At 39.9% G+C, this 19,525-nt stretch overlaps 2 protein-coding genes across 3 annotated transcripts in view; one reads left to right on the plus strand and one right to left on the minus strand.

Moving 5' to 3' along the window:
• Positions 1 to 13,785, plus strand: part of LOC109931454 (rho GTPase-activating protein 45) — a 55,636-nt gene extending 41,851 nt beyond the window's left edge. The window contains exons 15-19 of the mRNA XM_048614122.1: positions 104 to 241; positions 1,411 to 1,619; positions 3,516 to 3,771; positions 6,410 to 6,512; positions 8,228 to 13,785. Of these exons, the coding sequence (XP_048470079.1) occupies positions 104 to 241; positions 1,411 to 1,619; positions 3,516 to 3,771; positions 6,410 to 6,512; positions 8,228 to 8,796 (1,275 nt within the window). The 3' untranslated portion in view covers positions 8,797 to 13,785. The remainder of the gene's footprint in view (positions 1 to 103; positions 242 to 1,410; positions 1,620 to 3,515; positions 3,772 to 6,409; positions 6,513 to 8,227) is intronic.
• The window catches only part of LOC109931451 (DNA-directed RNA polymerases I, II, and III subunit RPABC1), a 68,577-nt gene that overhangs the window by 14,146 nt on the left and 34,906 nt on the right, over positions 1 to 19,525 (minus strand). The window lies entirely within an intron of this gene.

Here is a 19,525-nt window from a genome sequence, read left to right on the forward strand (position 1 = left end):
TTCACTTTCTAATTCCTTTTGCATTGGGAGTTCAGGATGCCAAGTGTTACTGCACACCTAGAAAAGTTTGACACACCTCTTACCTCTTTAATATTGTCTTCAGGGAATCTACCGCGTCAATGGTGTAAAGACTCGTGTTGAGAAACTGTGCCAGGCTTTTGAGAATGGGAAGGAACTAGTCGAACTCTCTCAAGCATCACCGCATGACATCAGCAATGTGCTCAAACTGTACCTGCGACAGGTAACAAAAGGCCCTTTCCTTTTTGTTAAAAAGCTGCTGTGTTAAATTTCATGGGATGACATCCCTGAGCTTTACTGACAAGTGTCAAAAATTGCCAATTTCATTAATCTTAAACGTTTGTAAGAATTGTTGTTTGCATAGTGTTCTATCTATTTTCAACATTAGAGAGCAGCAATTAGCTTTACCAAGGCTTAACAGTTTGAGAGCCAGGTGCCTGTCCTTCTGAATCTTGCAATCAGAGACAAAATAGGAAGAAATAAAAGATTTGGGGCAACTGTCCTTGAAGTTCGTCTTTAACATAATCAATTTGGTTTTGGTGCATCTGCTTGCACCATTTCATTATACAAATCAATGCAATAGCCTTCACTAGGTTAATGTCAGATTGTACAACACAAACAATGCATGATTTCATAGATAAAATTTTTCACTTGTTTCTTTTAGTTTGTTGTTGAGGCACTGTGTGTCACTGACTAGACTGGCATTTGTTGTCCATCCCTAATTGCTGTCGATCTGAGACATTTGGGAGGTCGGTCATTCAAGGACAGTTTAGGGTCAGACATATTGTTGCATGTCTCGACTCATACAGACCAGACTACGGAAGGATGGCATATTTCACTCCCTAAAAGACCATCGATGAGTATTTCCTGGTCACCGTTGTTGATACTAACTTCAAATTCCAGATAGTTAGTTATTAATCGAATTTAAGTTCCCCCAGCTGTCATGGTGAGATTTGAAACCATGAGAGCACCATCTCCTCTGTTGGTTCTCAGGAGGTAAATTACAATTGGTGATCAGTGCTTGCTCATTAGGCAGTAAGATGGAATTATTTTAAAATAAGCTATTACTGGTTAAAGCTACCAACTCTCTTGATGTCACCTAGAATTAAAGACATGTCTCCAGCCGCAAACGATGTGTTTGGGGGGACTCAGCAATTGAAATGTGTATTTTTAAAATTCTTAGACTATAGTTTTTCCAGTTTGCCAGTTCATAATATCATAAGGACAGACATGTCAGAAAACCGATGGTTAGGGTGAGGAGTGGGTTGGTTGGAAGCAATTGCTTATGTCACGGACATTCCCAGGAATATGTCCAAGCCAGAGTTAAACACACCCACACACAGGCTTCTGAGTTCTAAACGTAACATTACCAATGTGAATATTTAATGTTAGCTTCCAGAGCCTATTATGCTGTTTCGTCTCTATAATGATTTGATGGGACTGGCCAAAGAGAGCTTGCAGAGCACAGGGGATGCAGGAAGTAAAGAGTCGACAATTGAAAAGGATTTACTGCTACTTGTGGCACGACTGAAAGAACTGCTGAAGGATCTGCCGCCTGCAAACAAGGCCACGCTGCAGTACATCATCCGACATCTTAGCAAGTGAGTCCAGTCCATTGCTAAATTCATCCTTCACTTTGGTCTGAAGGGAAAGGCTGTGTAATGTTTCCTGTTTCAACAATTTATTGCTTCCATTGCTTTTCACTTTAAGCAGAATCAGCTGCTATGTCCTTTTACTACGTCTTCTTGGGATGTGAGGGTTTATGCATTACTGTCTTCCAATCCTGTTCCTGCCCTCCGGGACAGATTCAGGACCCAGGAAAGTGAATAACCCTCACTAGATGGGCACGTAATTTGGCTTGTTAAGAGGTTTGTTCAAGATACATAACAGGCCGCCTGGGATTTTTCAGTCAGTCTCCAGTTTCCCAAAGCAATGGAGAAGACAGATCTTGCCAGAGCACCCTATGGCATGATGGAGTGCCATTATATCTGGCCAGCCTACAGAACATAGGGTCCAGCCAAAGGCTGCCCTGTTGATTAGTGGCCTGACCGCTGCCTTTAAAAACTTGAACCAGTTTTCCATTAGAGCTGAGAAACAGTCCTGATTCTGGTTTCCTGTCTCCACATGGGCAATTCAGTCCTATCATCATCAAAATGCCTCAAATTATAGTCTAATCTATAACGTAGCTGAATTTTGAAACTTACCTGATCAAAACCAGGAGAAACTGAAGAAATAATTGGTTGGAGTTCCCCATGTGATTTAGTAGCGTGGTCTTTCCCTTGGCTTTTCCTTTTGACATTGTATTCTCTGCTTCAGAAAATTGCTGTACAAAGAAATTGTCTCAAACTCTCTCTGCATTCATTTGACAATTTTAATTTGTTGACTTGTGACTCCCCAGTCAGGAGGAATTAATCTTTCCATATTATCCTCATTCCGTGTTTATAATATGAGCTCTGTTAAATCTCATCCTCCTGTCCAGAAGTAATAGTCCCAGTGGCCCACATTCCTATCTCTGGAAATTAGGAACATGTGAAGGCCAGTGGGCCTCTTAAGTCTTCCTTACCATTTTATAAGATCAGGCCTGAGTTTTTTAATCTTATTATGTTGACCTATCATGACTCCATAACATTTAACACCTTTGTCTAGCTAATGTCCTATGAATCTCAGCTTTGAAATTTTCTAGGGGAGAAAGCTTTAGATTTCCACATTCCATTGTGAGGTGAAATGCTTCCTGATATCCCCCATGAATGGCCTCACCGTAATTTCAAGATTATAACCCCAGGTACGGTCTTTGCCACCAGAGGAAATTCATTCCCTCTTTTGAGGTACATCTTCCCACCCCATCTGCAACTTCGTTTTGAACTCATCAGAGATAAATGACGGACTCATCATGGGATTCCCACAAAGACAGACCGAGAGAGAGAGAGAGGTTGGAGGGACGGTGTGTGGTGGCTGGAAGCAGTGGTGAGGGAGTGGAGGGAGCCGGTGCAGAATTGTGCCCTTGGGACACCTGCAGTACTGCAAGATTCAGCGAGAACCCTTCTTCTAAAAAAAATGCAGTGACGAATAAAACAGATTCCTACGAAAAATCCTCTTCAATAATCAGCAACTTTCGGTGTCTAATGTAGGTCTGCCTGGAGGGTTGAAAGACCATTACAAGACACATTTTCAAATTAGGTACTTGCTGTCTCTTTTCATGATTTATTGTCATGATGGTGACCTCAGGAATTGGCAACAAAAGTCACTGTCCATTAAGTTCCATATTGATGCCCATCACTGGGTAACAGTGATAATGACTGAGGAGATGGAAGTCCTGACAAGGGGTGTTAGGGGTTGCAAATCACAGCTGGACAGTGAGGCTCTGCTAGATATTGTCACCCAATATTTCTGAAATGTCTGCAATACAACCAGTCAATTTTTGGACAGCATCATTAAGTGAATGTCCTCTAGTATCTTCTGATATTAGGCATTGAGTAATGTATACTTCTAATCTTTAGAATTTCAGAACTTGAACAAAACAATAAAATGTCTCCAAGTAATCTGGGGATTGTATTTGGACCTACGCTGATGAGACCCAGGCCTACAGAGGCAACAGTATCTTTGTCCTCCCTTGTTGACTACCCTCATCAGGCTCGCATTGTGGAAACATTAATTATCTACTACACAGACATATTTGAACTTAAAGCAGAGTTTAACATGCCCTCAGATGAAGATACTGTGGATGAAGCATCGCCAACTGATAGTTACAGTGAGGTAAGAAATGTCTCTAAAATGTAAACACTAAAATGTAAGCAGTGTGATTTATTGCAGAGGCAGCAGAACTATTTGGTAAAAGCTCTCTATTTTCTCAGATTATAAACCACCGTTTGTGGAATATTTCATTGTTCCCCTGATAGGCACTCGATAGTGCAGGACTTGAATACTGTTGAAAATTATCTTGCACTCATTGTGACAGACGCCGGAATATGAAATCTGAGGGAACACAACAATTTATTCTGTTGATTGGTTAGCAAGTGGATTCCAGTTGAGGTGCTCCCATGAAGAATGCACCAGCCCTCCCCAAACAGAAATGATGTACCCAGGCATTGCATATTCTTAAATTGAGCAAAAACTTGGAGGACAGCTGTTTCCTAGTGCATTTCCCATAGCAACACTTAGTTAAATCAATCAACATGCTTTATCTTATGTAGTATAAATTGCTGTTCCCTTTGAACTTAGGAGTTTTTGAATCATTCCTGATGAGTGGAAGACGAAAACCTTTAACAGTATTTCTCTTTTGGTAATTCCACAATATAATTGACAGAAATTTCCTTATTTTGTAACTGTGTTTTGCCTTTTTGTGTAATCGTTTCATTGTGACCTGTTGCGTAAGTTGCACGAGTTTATTTGCAACAAGCACCAGACTTGATTCATGTGACACTAGACTTTCAATATATAGTGGACAGTATTATTGCAGGTATAATACACTGGAAGTTGAGGTTGTACAGGATGTTGGTGTGTTCAGTTCTGGTCTCCCTGTTATAGGAAGGATATTATTAAGCTGGAGAGGGTTCAGAAAATATTTACCAGGATGTTGCCAGGAATGGAGGTTTTGAGTTATAAGGAGAAGTTGGACAGGCTGGGACTTTTTTCACTGGAGTGTAGGAGATTGAGAGGTGACCTTATAGAGGTTTGTAAAATCATGAGGGGTATAGATAAAGTGAATGGCAGATGCCTTTTCCCTAGGGTGGGGGATTTCAAGACTGGGGGCATAATTTTAAGGTGACAGGAGAAAAATCTTAAAAATGACATGAGGAGCAGTTTTTTTACACAGAGTGGTTCAGGTCTGGAATGAGCTTTCAGAGGAAGTGTTGGATATGGGTATAGTTGCAACATTTAGATAAGTATTACATGAATAAAAAATGTTTGGAGGCATATGGGCCAAATGCAGGCAGGTGGGACTAGTTTAGTTTGCGATTATTGTCAGCAAATGGTTAGCACTGCTGCCTCACAGCGCCAGGGACCTGGGTTCGATTCCACCCTTGGGCGAATGTCTGTGTGGAGTTTGCACATTCTCCCTGTGTCTGCGTGGGTTTCCTCCAGGTGCTCCAGTTTCCTCCCACAGTCCAAAGATGTGCAGTGTAGGTGGACTGGCCATGCTAAATTGCCCATAGTGTTCAGGGATGTGTAGATTAGGTGGGTTGTAGGGGGATGGGTCTGGATGGATGCTCTGTGGGTCGGTGTGGACTTGTTGGACCAAAGGGCCTGTTTCCCTGTTACAGACCATGACAGTTTTGTCTGCTCAGCGTTGCAGTAACAGACTTGTTGCAGATGTGGAGGAAATAATATCAATGTGGTTTTAAAGTCACCAGTTATTCAGTCATATCGCCCAGCTATTAAGACCCAGAGGATAATGTCAGATCTTGAATTTAAGTTATGATGTTCAGAGTCATATGAAATTCCTATTTTAGAGACAAATCTACTAATTTATTCTGAATGAGTCTTCCTGGAAAGTAGGTAAAGAAACTTCATAAAATATTAATTTTTGTTCATTAATACTATACAATACAACTTTAAGACCTTTCTGTTCATCACATCATACATTTGAGTCAGTGTATCCTATCTGAGAAGCTGGGCTAAGCTTGCTGCCAGTGTTCATCTCTCGTCCAAGTACACTGTAAAACAGATGATAAGTGAGAAAGGGACATTGATTTGTGTTAGGCAGAAATGGGTTTAATCCCTCCCACGCCCGTCAACATCTTGGAGAGTTCCTTCCGATCAGGGATGTGATGGCATACTGTTCACTTGCCTGGATCGTTGCAGTTGTAACAACCTTAAAAACCTTGGTTCTTAATCTTGGCATTTAAAAGTACTGGGACTAATGAATTCTACTGCAATGGTGAACTTGAAAATACTTGGTAGTCTTCTAAAATGGGTATTAATAGAGCAGAGAAAGGCTGTTCTCTCCAGGGAGGAAGGTCAATTATTACAGTTCTCAGAATGAGGGGTAAGGAAAATACAATTATGAAAAGTTGTTCAAGCCTGCAGTGCTTTGGCATAGAGAATGACTGAAACAGAGACCATTTCATAAAGAGAAGTTGTGTCAAATGTTGGAGCAGAGGAAGGGGGTGAGAGTAGGCAGTGTGACTAGTCTTGGATTATTATAGCTAGTTGCTGGCAGACACAGTTGGACAGTGAATTCCACCTTCGGTTTAAATTTCTCTGGTTGTCCTTTCAGCTGTTATAACTCATTTAAATTACTTTGAGCCTTGTATTGAAATATGGCCAAGAGAACATCACTTGAACTCACGAAGCAATCAGCCATTAATATTGTCTGTTTTTTTTGAGTTTTCTTTTTGTCTTGCATCTTGTAGAAGATATTTTACCTTTATTCATTAATTCTGTGTTTCAGAGAGAGTCTTCTGCAAGAAGAGTGGGATCAGGGAGTGATTTACCTTATCTTGATGAATCAGCAGAGTTCGACAGAGAGAGGTTATACTCTGATACGCTTTGTGGTAAGTAAGCAAAAGAAATTTGTGCTTGGTGTTAGAATAAGTTATAAAAAGTGACTCTCCATACCCACTGTGCAACCCGAGTTCTGCAATACATTCACTGTATGCATGGTCTGGTTCAGCATCAGATTGTTAGACCAATTCAGATCAGTTGATTTTGTCTGAAATGTCAAATTCAATTGCATTAATTTTCTACCATATACCAGGCAAATGTCCCATTCACTGAACAGTATCAGTTACATATGACAGCTACATATGTACATGCATTGCATATCACTTTTTTTGAAGGAATGTTTTAAAAGTCCAATTTTTATGCCAATGTTTCATTTAACGAATGTTGTTTGATTTTAAAGTTACTTTGGAGTGAATTTCTCTCTGTCCAGCCAGTGATTAATTGACTGTCGTCTACAAATTTGGCAACAGTACATTCACTAATTTCCTCCAGGTTACTAACATATTATTACAAACAGTTGCAATCCCAGCACTGATCCCTTTGGAATCTCACTGGTTGCAGATCACCAACCTGAAGCCCTTATCCCCTGTCATTGTTTTCTGTCAGTTAGCCAGTTCTCTATCCATGTGAATATGCTACCTCGAACACCATGGGATCTTACGGCTTAGCCTTTCGTGAGCTATATTGTTGAACATTTACTGGAATATAACACACCTCCTGGTTCCCCTCTATCTAGTCTAGTTGAGACTCCCTTGAAAAACTCAAATAAATTAGGCGAGATTACCCTTTCATGAAGCCGTGCTGACTCTACTTGATTAGATTATGATTTTCCAAATGCTCAGCTTCTGCATCCTTGATAATTGGATTTTCCATCAATGGATGTTAGATGAATCAACCTTTAATTACTTGCTTTTTGCCTCCCTATCTTTTGAATAGGAGTGATCACACTGGCAGTTTTCCAGTTCTCTGGTATTTCTCCAGAAGTCAAGGATTTTTGGACAATTTTAACGCATGCATCCATAAATTCTGAACCTCCTGCTTTTAGAAACTTGAGTTGCAAGCCATTTAAGACAAGGGGACGTATCTGCTTTTAGCCCCATTAGTTTGACTCTGGTGAGGGTACTTAAATCCTCCTCCATATTAATAGGATGTTCATTGTATCTTCCACTGTAAAGACTGATGCAAAGTATCTGTTTAACTCCTCTTCCATTTCCTTGTTCCCCATAATATCTCCCCAGCTCATTTTCTAAGAGGTCTATGTAACTTTGGTCTCTCTCATTTTGTATACTTTACAAAAGCTCTTACTGTCAGTTTTTATATTCCTTGCTAGTTTGTCTTTGTCTCTCTTATTATCTTTTTAGTCCTGCTTTGCTGCAAATGCAACCACCCACATAAAGCAGGTTGCAAATCATTAAACTAAGTGGATGAGATCCATTATTTTGTGGTGAAAGTTACTCCAGTTTCTTTGCAGCTAAAATTTCTGTGTGATGTAGAACAAGTCTTAAAGACATTAAAATGTATTAATATAAATAGTCATAATACTGTACAAATACAAATTATTGCCAGTAGTTTTCACAGATATTAATAATCTATTTTTAAAAAACTGAAAGAACTGTAGATGCTGGAAATCAGAAACAAAAACAGAAATTGCAGGAAAAGATCAGCAGGTCTGGTAGCATCTGTGGAGAGAAATCAGAGTTAATGTTTCAGATCCAGTGACCCTTCCTCAGGACTCTAACAATAATCTATGTCTGTCTTGTTTCAGGAAACTCTTTAGGATCAGAAAAATCTTCAGAATCTCGTGAGCGTTCACTGGATTCTGACTCTGAGCTAGAAGACGGTGCACATGAATGTACTACTGGACAAACTGGGTCTGAGGAAGGAGTCCGAAGAAGTCGAAAGGGATGCTTGCCAAAACAGGAGAGCGTAGCTAGTGCTGACGAGCCTCCTTTCTACAATGACAATGCAGACGAAGAGTGCAATAGATTAGCTAAACAGACTGACAATAGTCAGGCTCAAGGTTCAGATGCTGACGTGTCTCTGACTGCATCAGAAATAACTGTCGAATGTTCGACAGCTTCATCACAACAGCTGGAGAAAGGTGGGCAGGCAAATACTGGTGATGAGGAAATGGACCGAGCGAAGAATTCCAACAAAAGTCTGGCAGACTTTAATACAAACCAATCAAATAATGTGGACAAAAATCATTGGCTTCATGTTCATAGCAGCAGGCCATCGCATATGAGAGAGCGGCGCAGTCAGTTGCCGTGGGTACGGATGCGTCATGGGAAAATAGACATTGGACTTGAAACTCGAGACCCGGAATTTGTCTAATGATATCTTGTCAAGATTTGCCTTTTTTGAGTATAGTTTTCCACAAATGCTAAAGATGCTTTTTGCTGGATTAATGAAAGAACTATATGAATGGTAGCAGGGCGTAAGATCGAATTTCAAAATAACTTTCACACTGTTTGCTGGTTCTCATTTTGAGGCAGACTGTGCCAGTGATTCCATCCAGAGGTAATTAAAATGTGAATGAATTTGGTGAGTCCAAAAATTGAAATCAGCCACACAATTTACAAAAGTAATGCCATAAAACAGTATTAATATTCAGCAGTAATTTACTTCAGGAAAATGTAACACATTGAGGACCTCCTAAAACAGAAGGAACCTGATCATTTTGCATGTAGCATTCATTGGGCAATTGGCCAGATATTTGTTGTAAGCACCAAAATCTTACAACTTATGGAAAGCAGGCATACATATAAGGTCATGTTCAAGAAGAATTATGATTGTTTGTCATGATTGTGAAGTGCAAAAAAATTAATAATTGAAGCCTACATGGACTATAAAGATTTTTTTCAATAATTTTTAAAAGATTTGCTTGATTTCCTTTTAAAGATTGTAGGTGTTTTTCGTCATCTGTATGGTCATTGTTCTTGCGTCTTGGCCATTCTGTCACAGGAGGTATCAGAGATGCACAGTCCTGTCCTTCTTGGAGTTATTCAGTGTTGTTCAGGAGCAGAAAGGTGAACTTTTTTTCCCTCCTCCTAACCCGAGAGTCCTGAACCCACTTCTGCCTGCCCTAGCTTTGTTGAGAGAAATCGACATAAACTGGAGACTGAACATGGACCTTCTCAGTCTCTGCGACTTCCTGCACCATCAGGGGGTGCACTTGAGCTGCGATTTTGACCATTTTTGAGCTGGATTCTCTAGCTATTCTGTGCGCCCACAGGTAACGTTTTCATTTTTTTCACCAGTGATGGACATCGCTGGCATTTATCACCCATCCCTAGTGCAAATGGAGGTGAAAATGCTGCCTGTTCCAATGTAGTAATGTGTTGAATGTACTCTGTGCTGTTACATGGGCAGTGCCAGATCTTTGCCCCAGCAAAGGTGAACAAATGGTGATAATATTTCCAAGTCAGGATGGCGTGTAACCTCAGTTGGAAGCTTGCACGTAATTATGTTTCCACATTCCTGAATGCCCTTGCCTTTCTAGATGGTTGTGGATATCACAATGGCTGATGAAGAAGCCTTGATAAGTTGGAGTGAATCACGTGGATGGTGCTGTGTGCAGCCATTGGTACCAGGAAGTGAATGACTAAGGTGCTGTGTCTGACTGTCAAATGGTCTGCTTTATCTTGTAAGATGTTGAGCTCCTTGAATGTTGTTCCAGCTTTATCAATCTAAGCAATGGATTATTCTGTCACACTCCTGACTTGTGCCTTGCAGGTGGTGGACAGGCTTTAGAGAGTTTAAAATGAGTCATTCAGCTCAAGATACCCAGACTGTGCCTTGCTGCAATAGCAATAATATTTTTGTGACTTAATCAGTTTCTTTACAATGATGACCTCCAGGATTTTGAGAGTAGGAGATAAGAGTGCTATGAAATATAAAGAGAAGGTTTGTTGCTAGATTCTATCTTGTTGGAAAGGTCATTGCCTGGCACTTCAGTGGCAAACATGTCATTCGGCACTTATTAGCCCAGACCTGGATGTAATTCTCAGCCTTATTGCAGACAAATATGAACTGCTTCATTATCTGGGGAATTGTGAATGGACCCGAATAATCATTGCAAAACTTCCCCACTTCTGGTTACGATGTAAGAAAGCTAACTTAATCACTTATGGAATTCAAAGCTAATCTCTGTTATAGTGTCTGTGAAACTGCCAGGAGTGAGTACAAAATGGCATTTTTGCTGACAGTGTTCCTTTATGGAAGGAAATCTGCCGTCTTTGGCCTACATATGACTCCCGACCCACTGCAGTGTGGTTGACTCAACTGCCTTCTGAAATAGTCCAGCAAGCCACGCAATTTAAGGGCCTCTTGAATATGGTCATGAAATGCTGGCTTTGCCTGTGATGCCCAGATCCCAATAAAGATTTATCTTAAAAATGTTGAGGATGTTTGGGCATGGGATGCTGTGATGAGGAACTCCTGTAGTGAGGCCCAGAACTACAACCATCTTCCATTGTTCTAGGTGTGTCTGCAGCTGCTGGAGAGTGTTCTGTCTGATCTGTGTGTTTTGGCCAAGGATGAAAGTCCTGGTAGTACTCAAACTAAGCATAGGTGAACAGCTAATTGGTGAGTAAGTACCACTTGATAGAACTATCACTTGCTGATGACTCGAGAGTAGGATGGTCATTGTTCATCTGGATTTGTCTATATAAGATGTTGTAGCTGCACTGAAACAAATTGACTTAAGAGTGTGAACAGCAGTAGTATCCTTTTATAAATACCTCGCTGACCCAAGTCTTAAATCAAATTCTATCAATGAAGGAACCATAGCTGTGAAATCGATAATGCTTACAGTTGATCAGGCAAGCAAGACTTTGCATCACTGTGCCTCTGCATGTGGGAATTGGGCAACATAACAAAACAATTTAAAAGATTTTTGACTGGAAAAGAGATTAAAATTACCAATATCATTATGTTAAACAATTTAAATTAATAGGACTCAAATTTCACAGCTGTGATTACAATTTTTGAATATAATACAATTTTGGGTAAATCCATTCTATTTTTATTCAATCTGCTTTGATTTAAGAATCTATAATAACAGGGTTTTCTTTGTGCAGTGGGAAATTTATTACATGGGACGTTGATTCACTACAAAAGAATGCAGGGTCTTTTTTACTCAAACTTTTGCTTTATCCCAACTATTTAGTCTCTAGTCTAGGAAAATCTAAACTTTTTGGAAATGCAAGGAGGTGGGGTATGGGGCATATTTCAGTTTTTCTTCTGTTCATTAGGAGGGGGAGCAGTGAACAAATATTGCAAAGAAATGATTTGGCACAACAACAAACATTAATTTCAAAACAGATTCCAAAGCAATAAATTGATAATTTAAGTAATTGAGTAATTGCCTCCCTAATGGCATCATGGGTCTGCCTACAGCACATAGACTGCAACAGGTCAAGAAGGCAGTCCACCATTTTCTCAAGGGCACCTAGGGACAGACATTAAATGTTGGCCCAGCCAGTGATGTCCACATCCCATTACTGAATTTAAAAAAAGAAAATTAATGAAACTGGCTATCAAAACAACCCAAGCAGCAGAGCTAACTAATAAAGAGAGAGTCTCGTTCGCTGCTGACCCGTTTGCCACTTTGGCTGCTAAGCAGTTTACGGACTTGCAGCCTGGTCCCTACACCCACTCCTCTGTCTGTTGCAGGCCCCACTGTCCTCAGCACCCAGGCTCCATGAAGGTAAGCACTTTAACACAACTTGCTACTCATTCAATTAGAGGCTGTTGATTTACCTCAATTAGCCAATCAGCAACAAAAGGGGAGAGAAATGGTCTCTGATTGGAGGACCAGCTTCTTGTAGAATCTTATGTCATAGGCCAGACAGGACTCCCTTGCCAGGCTGCAGTCAGGTCTGTTGGTCAGGTATGCTCTAGCCTATGGGAACTGCTTAATGCCAAGGATCTGGCAGATGCTGTTCTGGAAGCAGCCCAGGATGATTGACCTATCTTGAAACAAAACTTGCATTTATATAGCATCTTTTCCTATAGTAATACATCCTGGGGCCCTTAGCAGCAATGTTAGAAACCAGAATTCTGACATCAAGCCACATAGGCAGATATTATGACAGCTAGGTAAGATTTTAGGAGTATTTTAAAAGCAAGTGGTGGAGAGTATCAGGGATAGAATTCCAGAGATTAAGGTCTGTGTATGCAGCAGAAAGCATGGTGCTGTTGTGGACTGAGTAAAACTGGGGTGTTTAAAAAGCTGGAATTGATGCACACCTTCCAGAGATAAATGGGATCCAAGATGCCATGTTCATTGAATAATCTTGATTTGGAATGAGGCATTGGTCTTGTATACCAGAAATTGTAGGTTTGGGCCCCATCTATGCCTGTAGACTCCTGGTTGGATTTTCCAACACAGATGAGTTGGACCAAAGTGTCTGTTTCCATGCTGTATAACTCTATATTGGAGTCCTGTGTTCAAAATGTCCAATGAGGGCCTGTGCCAAAGCCAACATCCTTTTCATTCCCCAATTCAGATTCTGACACACCTATATCACCAATGTTTGGTTTTAATGTTTTGGACCTGTATTTTGTTAGGTTTTGATCTGAAGAAAATGTTTCTGAGTGAGTTTATTTAAAGGTATATTTCAAATTTCCAGCTTTTGTTAGGATCACCTTTGTCTCCAACTTACCCGAGCTGTTTATGAGGTACGCTGGCTGTTGTTAGTGAAGGCTCTGTGGGATCTATATTTAGGGTGACAAGGTGATCAGTTAAAATAATCCTCACTGTCACATGATCACGTTTTGTTGTACAATGTAAGATGATTTTAATACAGCCTTTGAGCTTTATTGGCATTATGTAATACAGCAGTTGTCCTAGTGTTTTTACATGGGGTATTGAGCTACGCTTTGGAGTCAGTGCTTTGTGGCAACTTTTTTTTTAGTTAATTTGCTTCAGATTTCAAATTCAATGTTTACTGTACGAACAAATGAGTGTTTTATACAATGACCGATAACTGTACGTATGTGTGTGCAACATTACATCAGCCTATCTGTGTAATATTCAGTAGGATGGATAAAGTCTTGTGTGAAAGCTGATTGATAGAATACAGTTTAATTCCCATATGTACAATGGCCAATGTGTATATACAATGGAGAAGTGGGAATTAATCCTTTGTTTTCTTGGCCTCCCAATGTAAAAGCAGTTGTTCTGTATAACAGGGTTTATTTTAAACATTTTATTGTGTAAATATGATTTTTTTTTCTTATACTGTACTTGCATTCATCCAGAGAAAAATGCTGCAATAGATTTATATTTCTGATATTATATTTCAGTATGATTAATAATGAATGTGTCCATCATTATTTATTCTCTGGGGCATTGTTATTACTGAACGTGTAATACTCTAATCACCAAGCTATATGAAGATACAGCTATTGTCTGAAGATCATTTGAGTGCACCTTTCCAGTTTAGTCCACTGACATTTATGGAGTCATTTTCCAGTCTTCGATTCTGTCATCTTCATACCTGCTTTTCATTGTACCACCTATTGTCGGTCATGTCTTCACTGCTGAGGCCACAGGCTCTGAAATTCTCTCTGTTGTCCTCTATTTTCCTCTGAACACTATTTAAAGTCTCCTTCTATGACCAAATTTTTCATTATCTATCTGATTATGTCAGATAATCAGTCCTAATATCCCTATGTTCCTTGGTATCAGCATTGTTTTACAATAAGGGCACCATTATAAATGTACATTACTATTGAATATAACATCTTAACGTGGTTCCATTACTCACAATTTTCAGACAAACTAACTTTTCTGATTATAACACAAGCAATTTTTCAATTAATGTCAAAAAGAGGAAACAAAAGAGCACAATGTGTAAATTATTACCAATCCAACATATAAAGCGCTCCTTTACTCTGCCCCACCCCACCATTTCCAAAAGAAGAAAAGCAAGCTCATGACTGTAATAGTGGATGGGATTTTCAATGGAAGTAAATCACCCGACAATGGATCATGTACCAGTCAACACTGATGATAAAAACTTTTACTAATAGTGAAGTTTATGTTCTGCAAAAGGTTTCTATTGCTAACCTACAGAATTGCAGCTTGTCATTTTTAACTGACCATATCACACATATATTTATATTATTGCACAAGATGTGACCATGCTACAGTTGCATGTACGTTGAATTCTAATCTCAGCTATTTTGTGCTAGCCACAAAAAAAGCAAGATATTTAAAACATAATGCTGTCAGTAAATCATTAAACTAAGCTGCCCCTGGATCCCCGAGCTTTGGACTCTTGACCATGTAATTTGTCCTTGACTATGATTCGAGGACTTCTGTGTTTGAGTGCATGTCACCAATTCGTGAACTGGGTGGAAGCTAAAATGTTTGAATGAAGCAAAACACTTGATTGGATGGTGATGTAAAATGGGCACAGCGCAAGTTCAGAACTGCACTGATGAGTCACAAAGAGGTAAATGGTTCCTTGCACACCTTGATTCTAAAGTGGATTCTTATAAGGCAGCATTTTTGAAAGCAGCCGAAACATCTGTAAGCTGTGTTGAGATATGCTGGGAAAAACTGCGTATCTTACATTTTAACTCTTCAGAAACAAATTGGCAGAAACATCATATTTGAACAAAATAACACTCAACTGGAAATTCATCTAACTAGAAATTCAGCTTTGTTTCTGGTTTCTGTGGAACTGGGGCCAGTTAAAGTTTCATTTAACTTCATCATTTTAACTTCTATCTTTTCAAATCTCTCTACCATCTTCCGATATCAGAGCTTCAAATACATTGTCAGTTGAGTCCAGCATTGTATATCTTTTGTGTTCTCACCTCCACCATCTAATTGCATTACAACATTCTGCTGAACAGAAAATCTCAATGTCCTGGATTCAGTGACCATGGCAGATGCTGACCCAATACCAACTTAGGTGGCTTGACATCAGAGTGACTGCTCTGCCCATATTTTGTCATTGATCCTGGACAATTTCCAAATGCATCAGATGCACTTTCATAATGTAATACTGCTACATCATTAGCTAAAGTGAAACATACAGTACTCAATCTTATCCTCTGTTAATAGTAAACTTGATTCCTAACATTCAAGGGAAGCTAATGTCCTTGACATGAAAAGCCAGGTCAGGACTTGTTTCATCTTGAATTCTTGGGGCTGAGGGAGAAGATTGCAAACATTAATGAAGTGTGTTGTTATCTGTATTACACAGAGCACTCCATATTGAAAAATAACTTGACTGATAATTACTACATTTCTCTTCTCCGAAGTTTCTATGATCTCCGTGGGAGGGCAGGGGGGCCTTCAAACCAAATTGGCACAAGTATCTTGATTGAGTATTTTTGGTTTAGTAAAGCCAAGTTATAAATCATGTTTTAGTAAGTGTTTGCCAGACTCAGCCCTATCCTCTTAAAGACTAACTACAGCTTTAGCCCATGCATTGGATGCAGGCAGGGCATCCAAACGTAAATGAATTAATGGTTTGACAACCAGAAAAAGCTCCACTTAAAATAATGGCAAGAATCAAAGTTGAAAAATTGATCTACTACAGCTTGTACAATAATACTGTAGGTCAAAGTTTTAGCATAAGAAAATTACTTGAGTGGATTTTTTATCATCAGAAGTTGCAACACTTGCTCCTACTAAGTCAGGGTCCCTTTCTGACTCCTTTCTATTTTTCTCCCCTTTGCACTTGAAGATGTTGTTTTCGTACTGGGCAAGTAATTCTACAATAAACAAGCCACCTTTCCAGTGTCTTGTGCAGACACCTATTCTTTGACTGGTTAGAATTCACAGTGTACAATGCTGCTCTCTATTGACCTTCACCCATACATTCTTCAAACTGCATTGTAACCAAGCATGGGAATCTTGAATGATTTCTTTTTCCACTGGATAACTTATGAATACAGAGGCTAATTCAATTCAGATCATCTCCTGCAGACTAGCAGTCAAACCTTGGAATTTTGCATTTAGGAGGTTGGTTCTATACCCATTGTAGAATAGAAGATTGAGAGGTGATCTTTATGGAATCTCCCATTTAAGACCAACGAGATTTATTTTTCTCTCTTGAAAGTTGCTAGTCTGGGTGAATTCTCTTCTCCAGAAGACAGCAGAAGAGGTTGGTTCATTGAAAGCATTGAGGGTTGAATTGGACAGATTTATGATTAGCCAGGGAGTCTAGGGTTATGGGGATGGGAAAGTTGAGTTGAAGTCACAATCAGATCTGTCATGATTTAGTGGAATGGCAGAATGGGCTCGAGGAGCCAAATAGACCTACTGGATCTAATTGGCTTAGTCATCGGATGAAAACTTTGCTTCAGTATGGGGAACAAATTTTTATTGTAAAACCGATAACTGTGACTTTTTAACCAGTGCCATCTTTTGCACTTCATCCATACACATATACCAAAAGATTCAGAACTCAACACAAAAACAGACTTGATTTTTCAACAATAGCATTTTTTAAAAGAATAATGGTGATTTTAAACGAATCATTTAAAAAATGGATTGAGTAGAAAAACATGAGAAGCATTGGCTTGATGTTATCTTGTTCTGTTTACATTACTGAATCATAAAATCAGAGAATCCCTACAGTGTGGAAGCAGGCCATCTGGCCCATCAAGTCCACCCTTCGAAGAGCATCCCACCCAGACCCAACCCCCCAACCCTCTCCTTGTAACCTGCATTTCCCACAGCAAATACACCTAACCTGCACATCTTTGGACAGAAGAAGTGGGAGGAAACCGGAGCACCCGGAGGAAAACATGGGGGAGGTGATGGTCTAGCGGTATTATGGCTGGACTGCTAATTCAGAGACCTAGACAACATCCCGGGGACCCGGGTTCGAATCCCATGACGGCAGATGGTGGAATTTGAATTCAATAAAATATCAGGAATTAAGAATCTAATGTTAACCGTGAATCCATTGTCGATTGTCAGGAAAAACGCATCTGGATCACTAATGTCCTTAAGGGAAGGAAACTGCCATCCTTACCTGATCTGGCCTACATGTGACTCCAGACCCCAAACAATGTGGTTGACTCTTAACTGCCCTCTGGGTAACTAGGGATGGGCAATAAATGCCGCCTAGCCAGCAATGCCCTCATCCCGTGAATGAATAAAGAAAAAGAAACCCATACAGACACGGGGAGAATGTGCAAACTCCACATAATCATCCTAGGCTAGAAACAAAACTGGGTCCCTGTCGCTGTGAGGCAAGTGCTAATCCTGACCCACTGTGCCACCCTACTGATTACTGATAAGACCATTATTTTTTTAAACTAGTGTTTCAGTTTTGTGTTCCACATTACAATCCATTTCCTGATCAGCATGAAACTACGTATCATGCAAACTGGAATTACTCATTTTAAGTAAGAACTATGACTATGATTAAGAAAGATGTGGGATTACCATACATTAATGACAGTTGTAATTCACGATTACACTCTCAAAGAAACATTAGAACAGGAGCAAGTGAACCTTTTCTGCCATTCCATTAGATCCAGACAAATCTGTATTTTAATTCAATCTACCTGTCTTGATTTATAGACGTTTCCTAATCCACCTGTTCAGAGATGTTATTACACACCTCTGCAGCAGTTGGGACTTGACTAGGCTTCCTGGTCCAGAGGTAGGGATACTACCACCACACCACAAGAGCTGTCTATTTTTGCCTAAAATATTTGGAACATATGTCACACTGATAGGTCAAAACGATATATATATAAACCAAATGTGACCGAACAGGCATATGATGTAGCAAACAACTTGTGGCAAGCAGGATCAAAATCTAATTAAAACTGAAGAGCCAAATAAAACTATGAAAATATATAAAAGTGGGGGGAATCAATGTTCCAGATATTTTAAATGTAATCAGCTGCTGTTGCTCACTCTCAACTCCATCTATCTTTGTATGAAAGATTTGAGATAACTGGGTCTTCTTCAAAGCTTAAAATGCTATATCACGATTCTAACACATCTCATCAGAATGTGGCAACAGGATAATCAAGACAAGTAGATTGAGTTAAGATGGATCAATCAGTATCTAATTAAATGGCAGAATTGGCTTGAGGGACTGACTGATCCAATTAGCCTTGGCCAAAAAGATTTGATTAGATAGTGCTGCGTACCCATAAAGACCAGCATTCGTACTGTTGACAACTCACAGGGTCAAAAGTGTTTGAGAAGATTTGTAGCTCAGGTTGTGAATGAGGTTGTAGACTTGCTCATCAAGCCAGTGTGTTTAACTGCAGACGTTTCGTCACCCTGCTAGGTAACGTTGTCAGTGCACCTTTGGTGAAGCGTTGGTGTTCTGCCTCGCTTGTTATTTTTATGTCCTGGTTTGCTGGGGTGGTTGGCATCATTTCTGGTTCTATTATTCAGTGGTTTGTATATTAGGTCCAGTTCAATGTGTTTGTTGATGGAGTTCCAGTTGGAATGCCAGGCCTCCAGGAATTCCCTGGCATATCTCTGTTTGGCTTGTGTGATTATGGGTGTGTTGTCCCAGTCCAATTTGTGTCCTTCTTTGTTTGTGTGTATTGAGACCAGTGAGAACGGGTCATGTCTGTGTTCATGTAGCAGTTCATGTGACAGCTAATGACGAACGTAAAGGATCCCATACCTAAAACCAGTAAAACTAATATACAAAATAACATGCAAGGACTGTGAGAAACATTACATAGGCCAAACTGGAAGAAAACTGACAATAAGGATACACAAACACCAGCTAGCCACCATGAAACACGACCAACCCTCACTGGTCTCAATACACATGGACAAAGAAGGACACGAATTCGACTGGGACAACACATCCATAATAGCACAAACCAAACAGAGATATGCCAGGGAATTCCTGGAGGCCTGGCATTCCAACCGGAACTCCATCAACAAACACATTGAACTGGACCCAATATACAAACCACTGAAAAACAGAACCAGAAGTGATGCCAACCACCCCAGCAAACCAGGACATATAAATAACAGAGACAACAAGGTGCAGGGCTGGATGAACACAGCAGGCCAAGCAGCATCATAGGAGCAGAGAGGCTGACG

Source organism: Rhincodon typus, chromosome 29 (assembly GCF_021869965.1).
Source record: "Rhincodon typus isolate 14 chromosome 29, sRhiTyp1.1, whole genome shotgun sequence".
Classification (NCBI taxonomy): Eukaryota; Metazoa; Chordata; class Chondrichthyes; order Orectolobiformes; family Rhincodontidae; genus Rhincodon; species Rhincodon typus.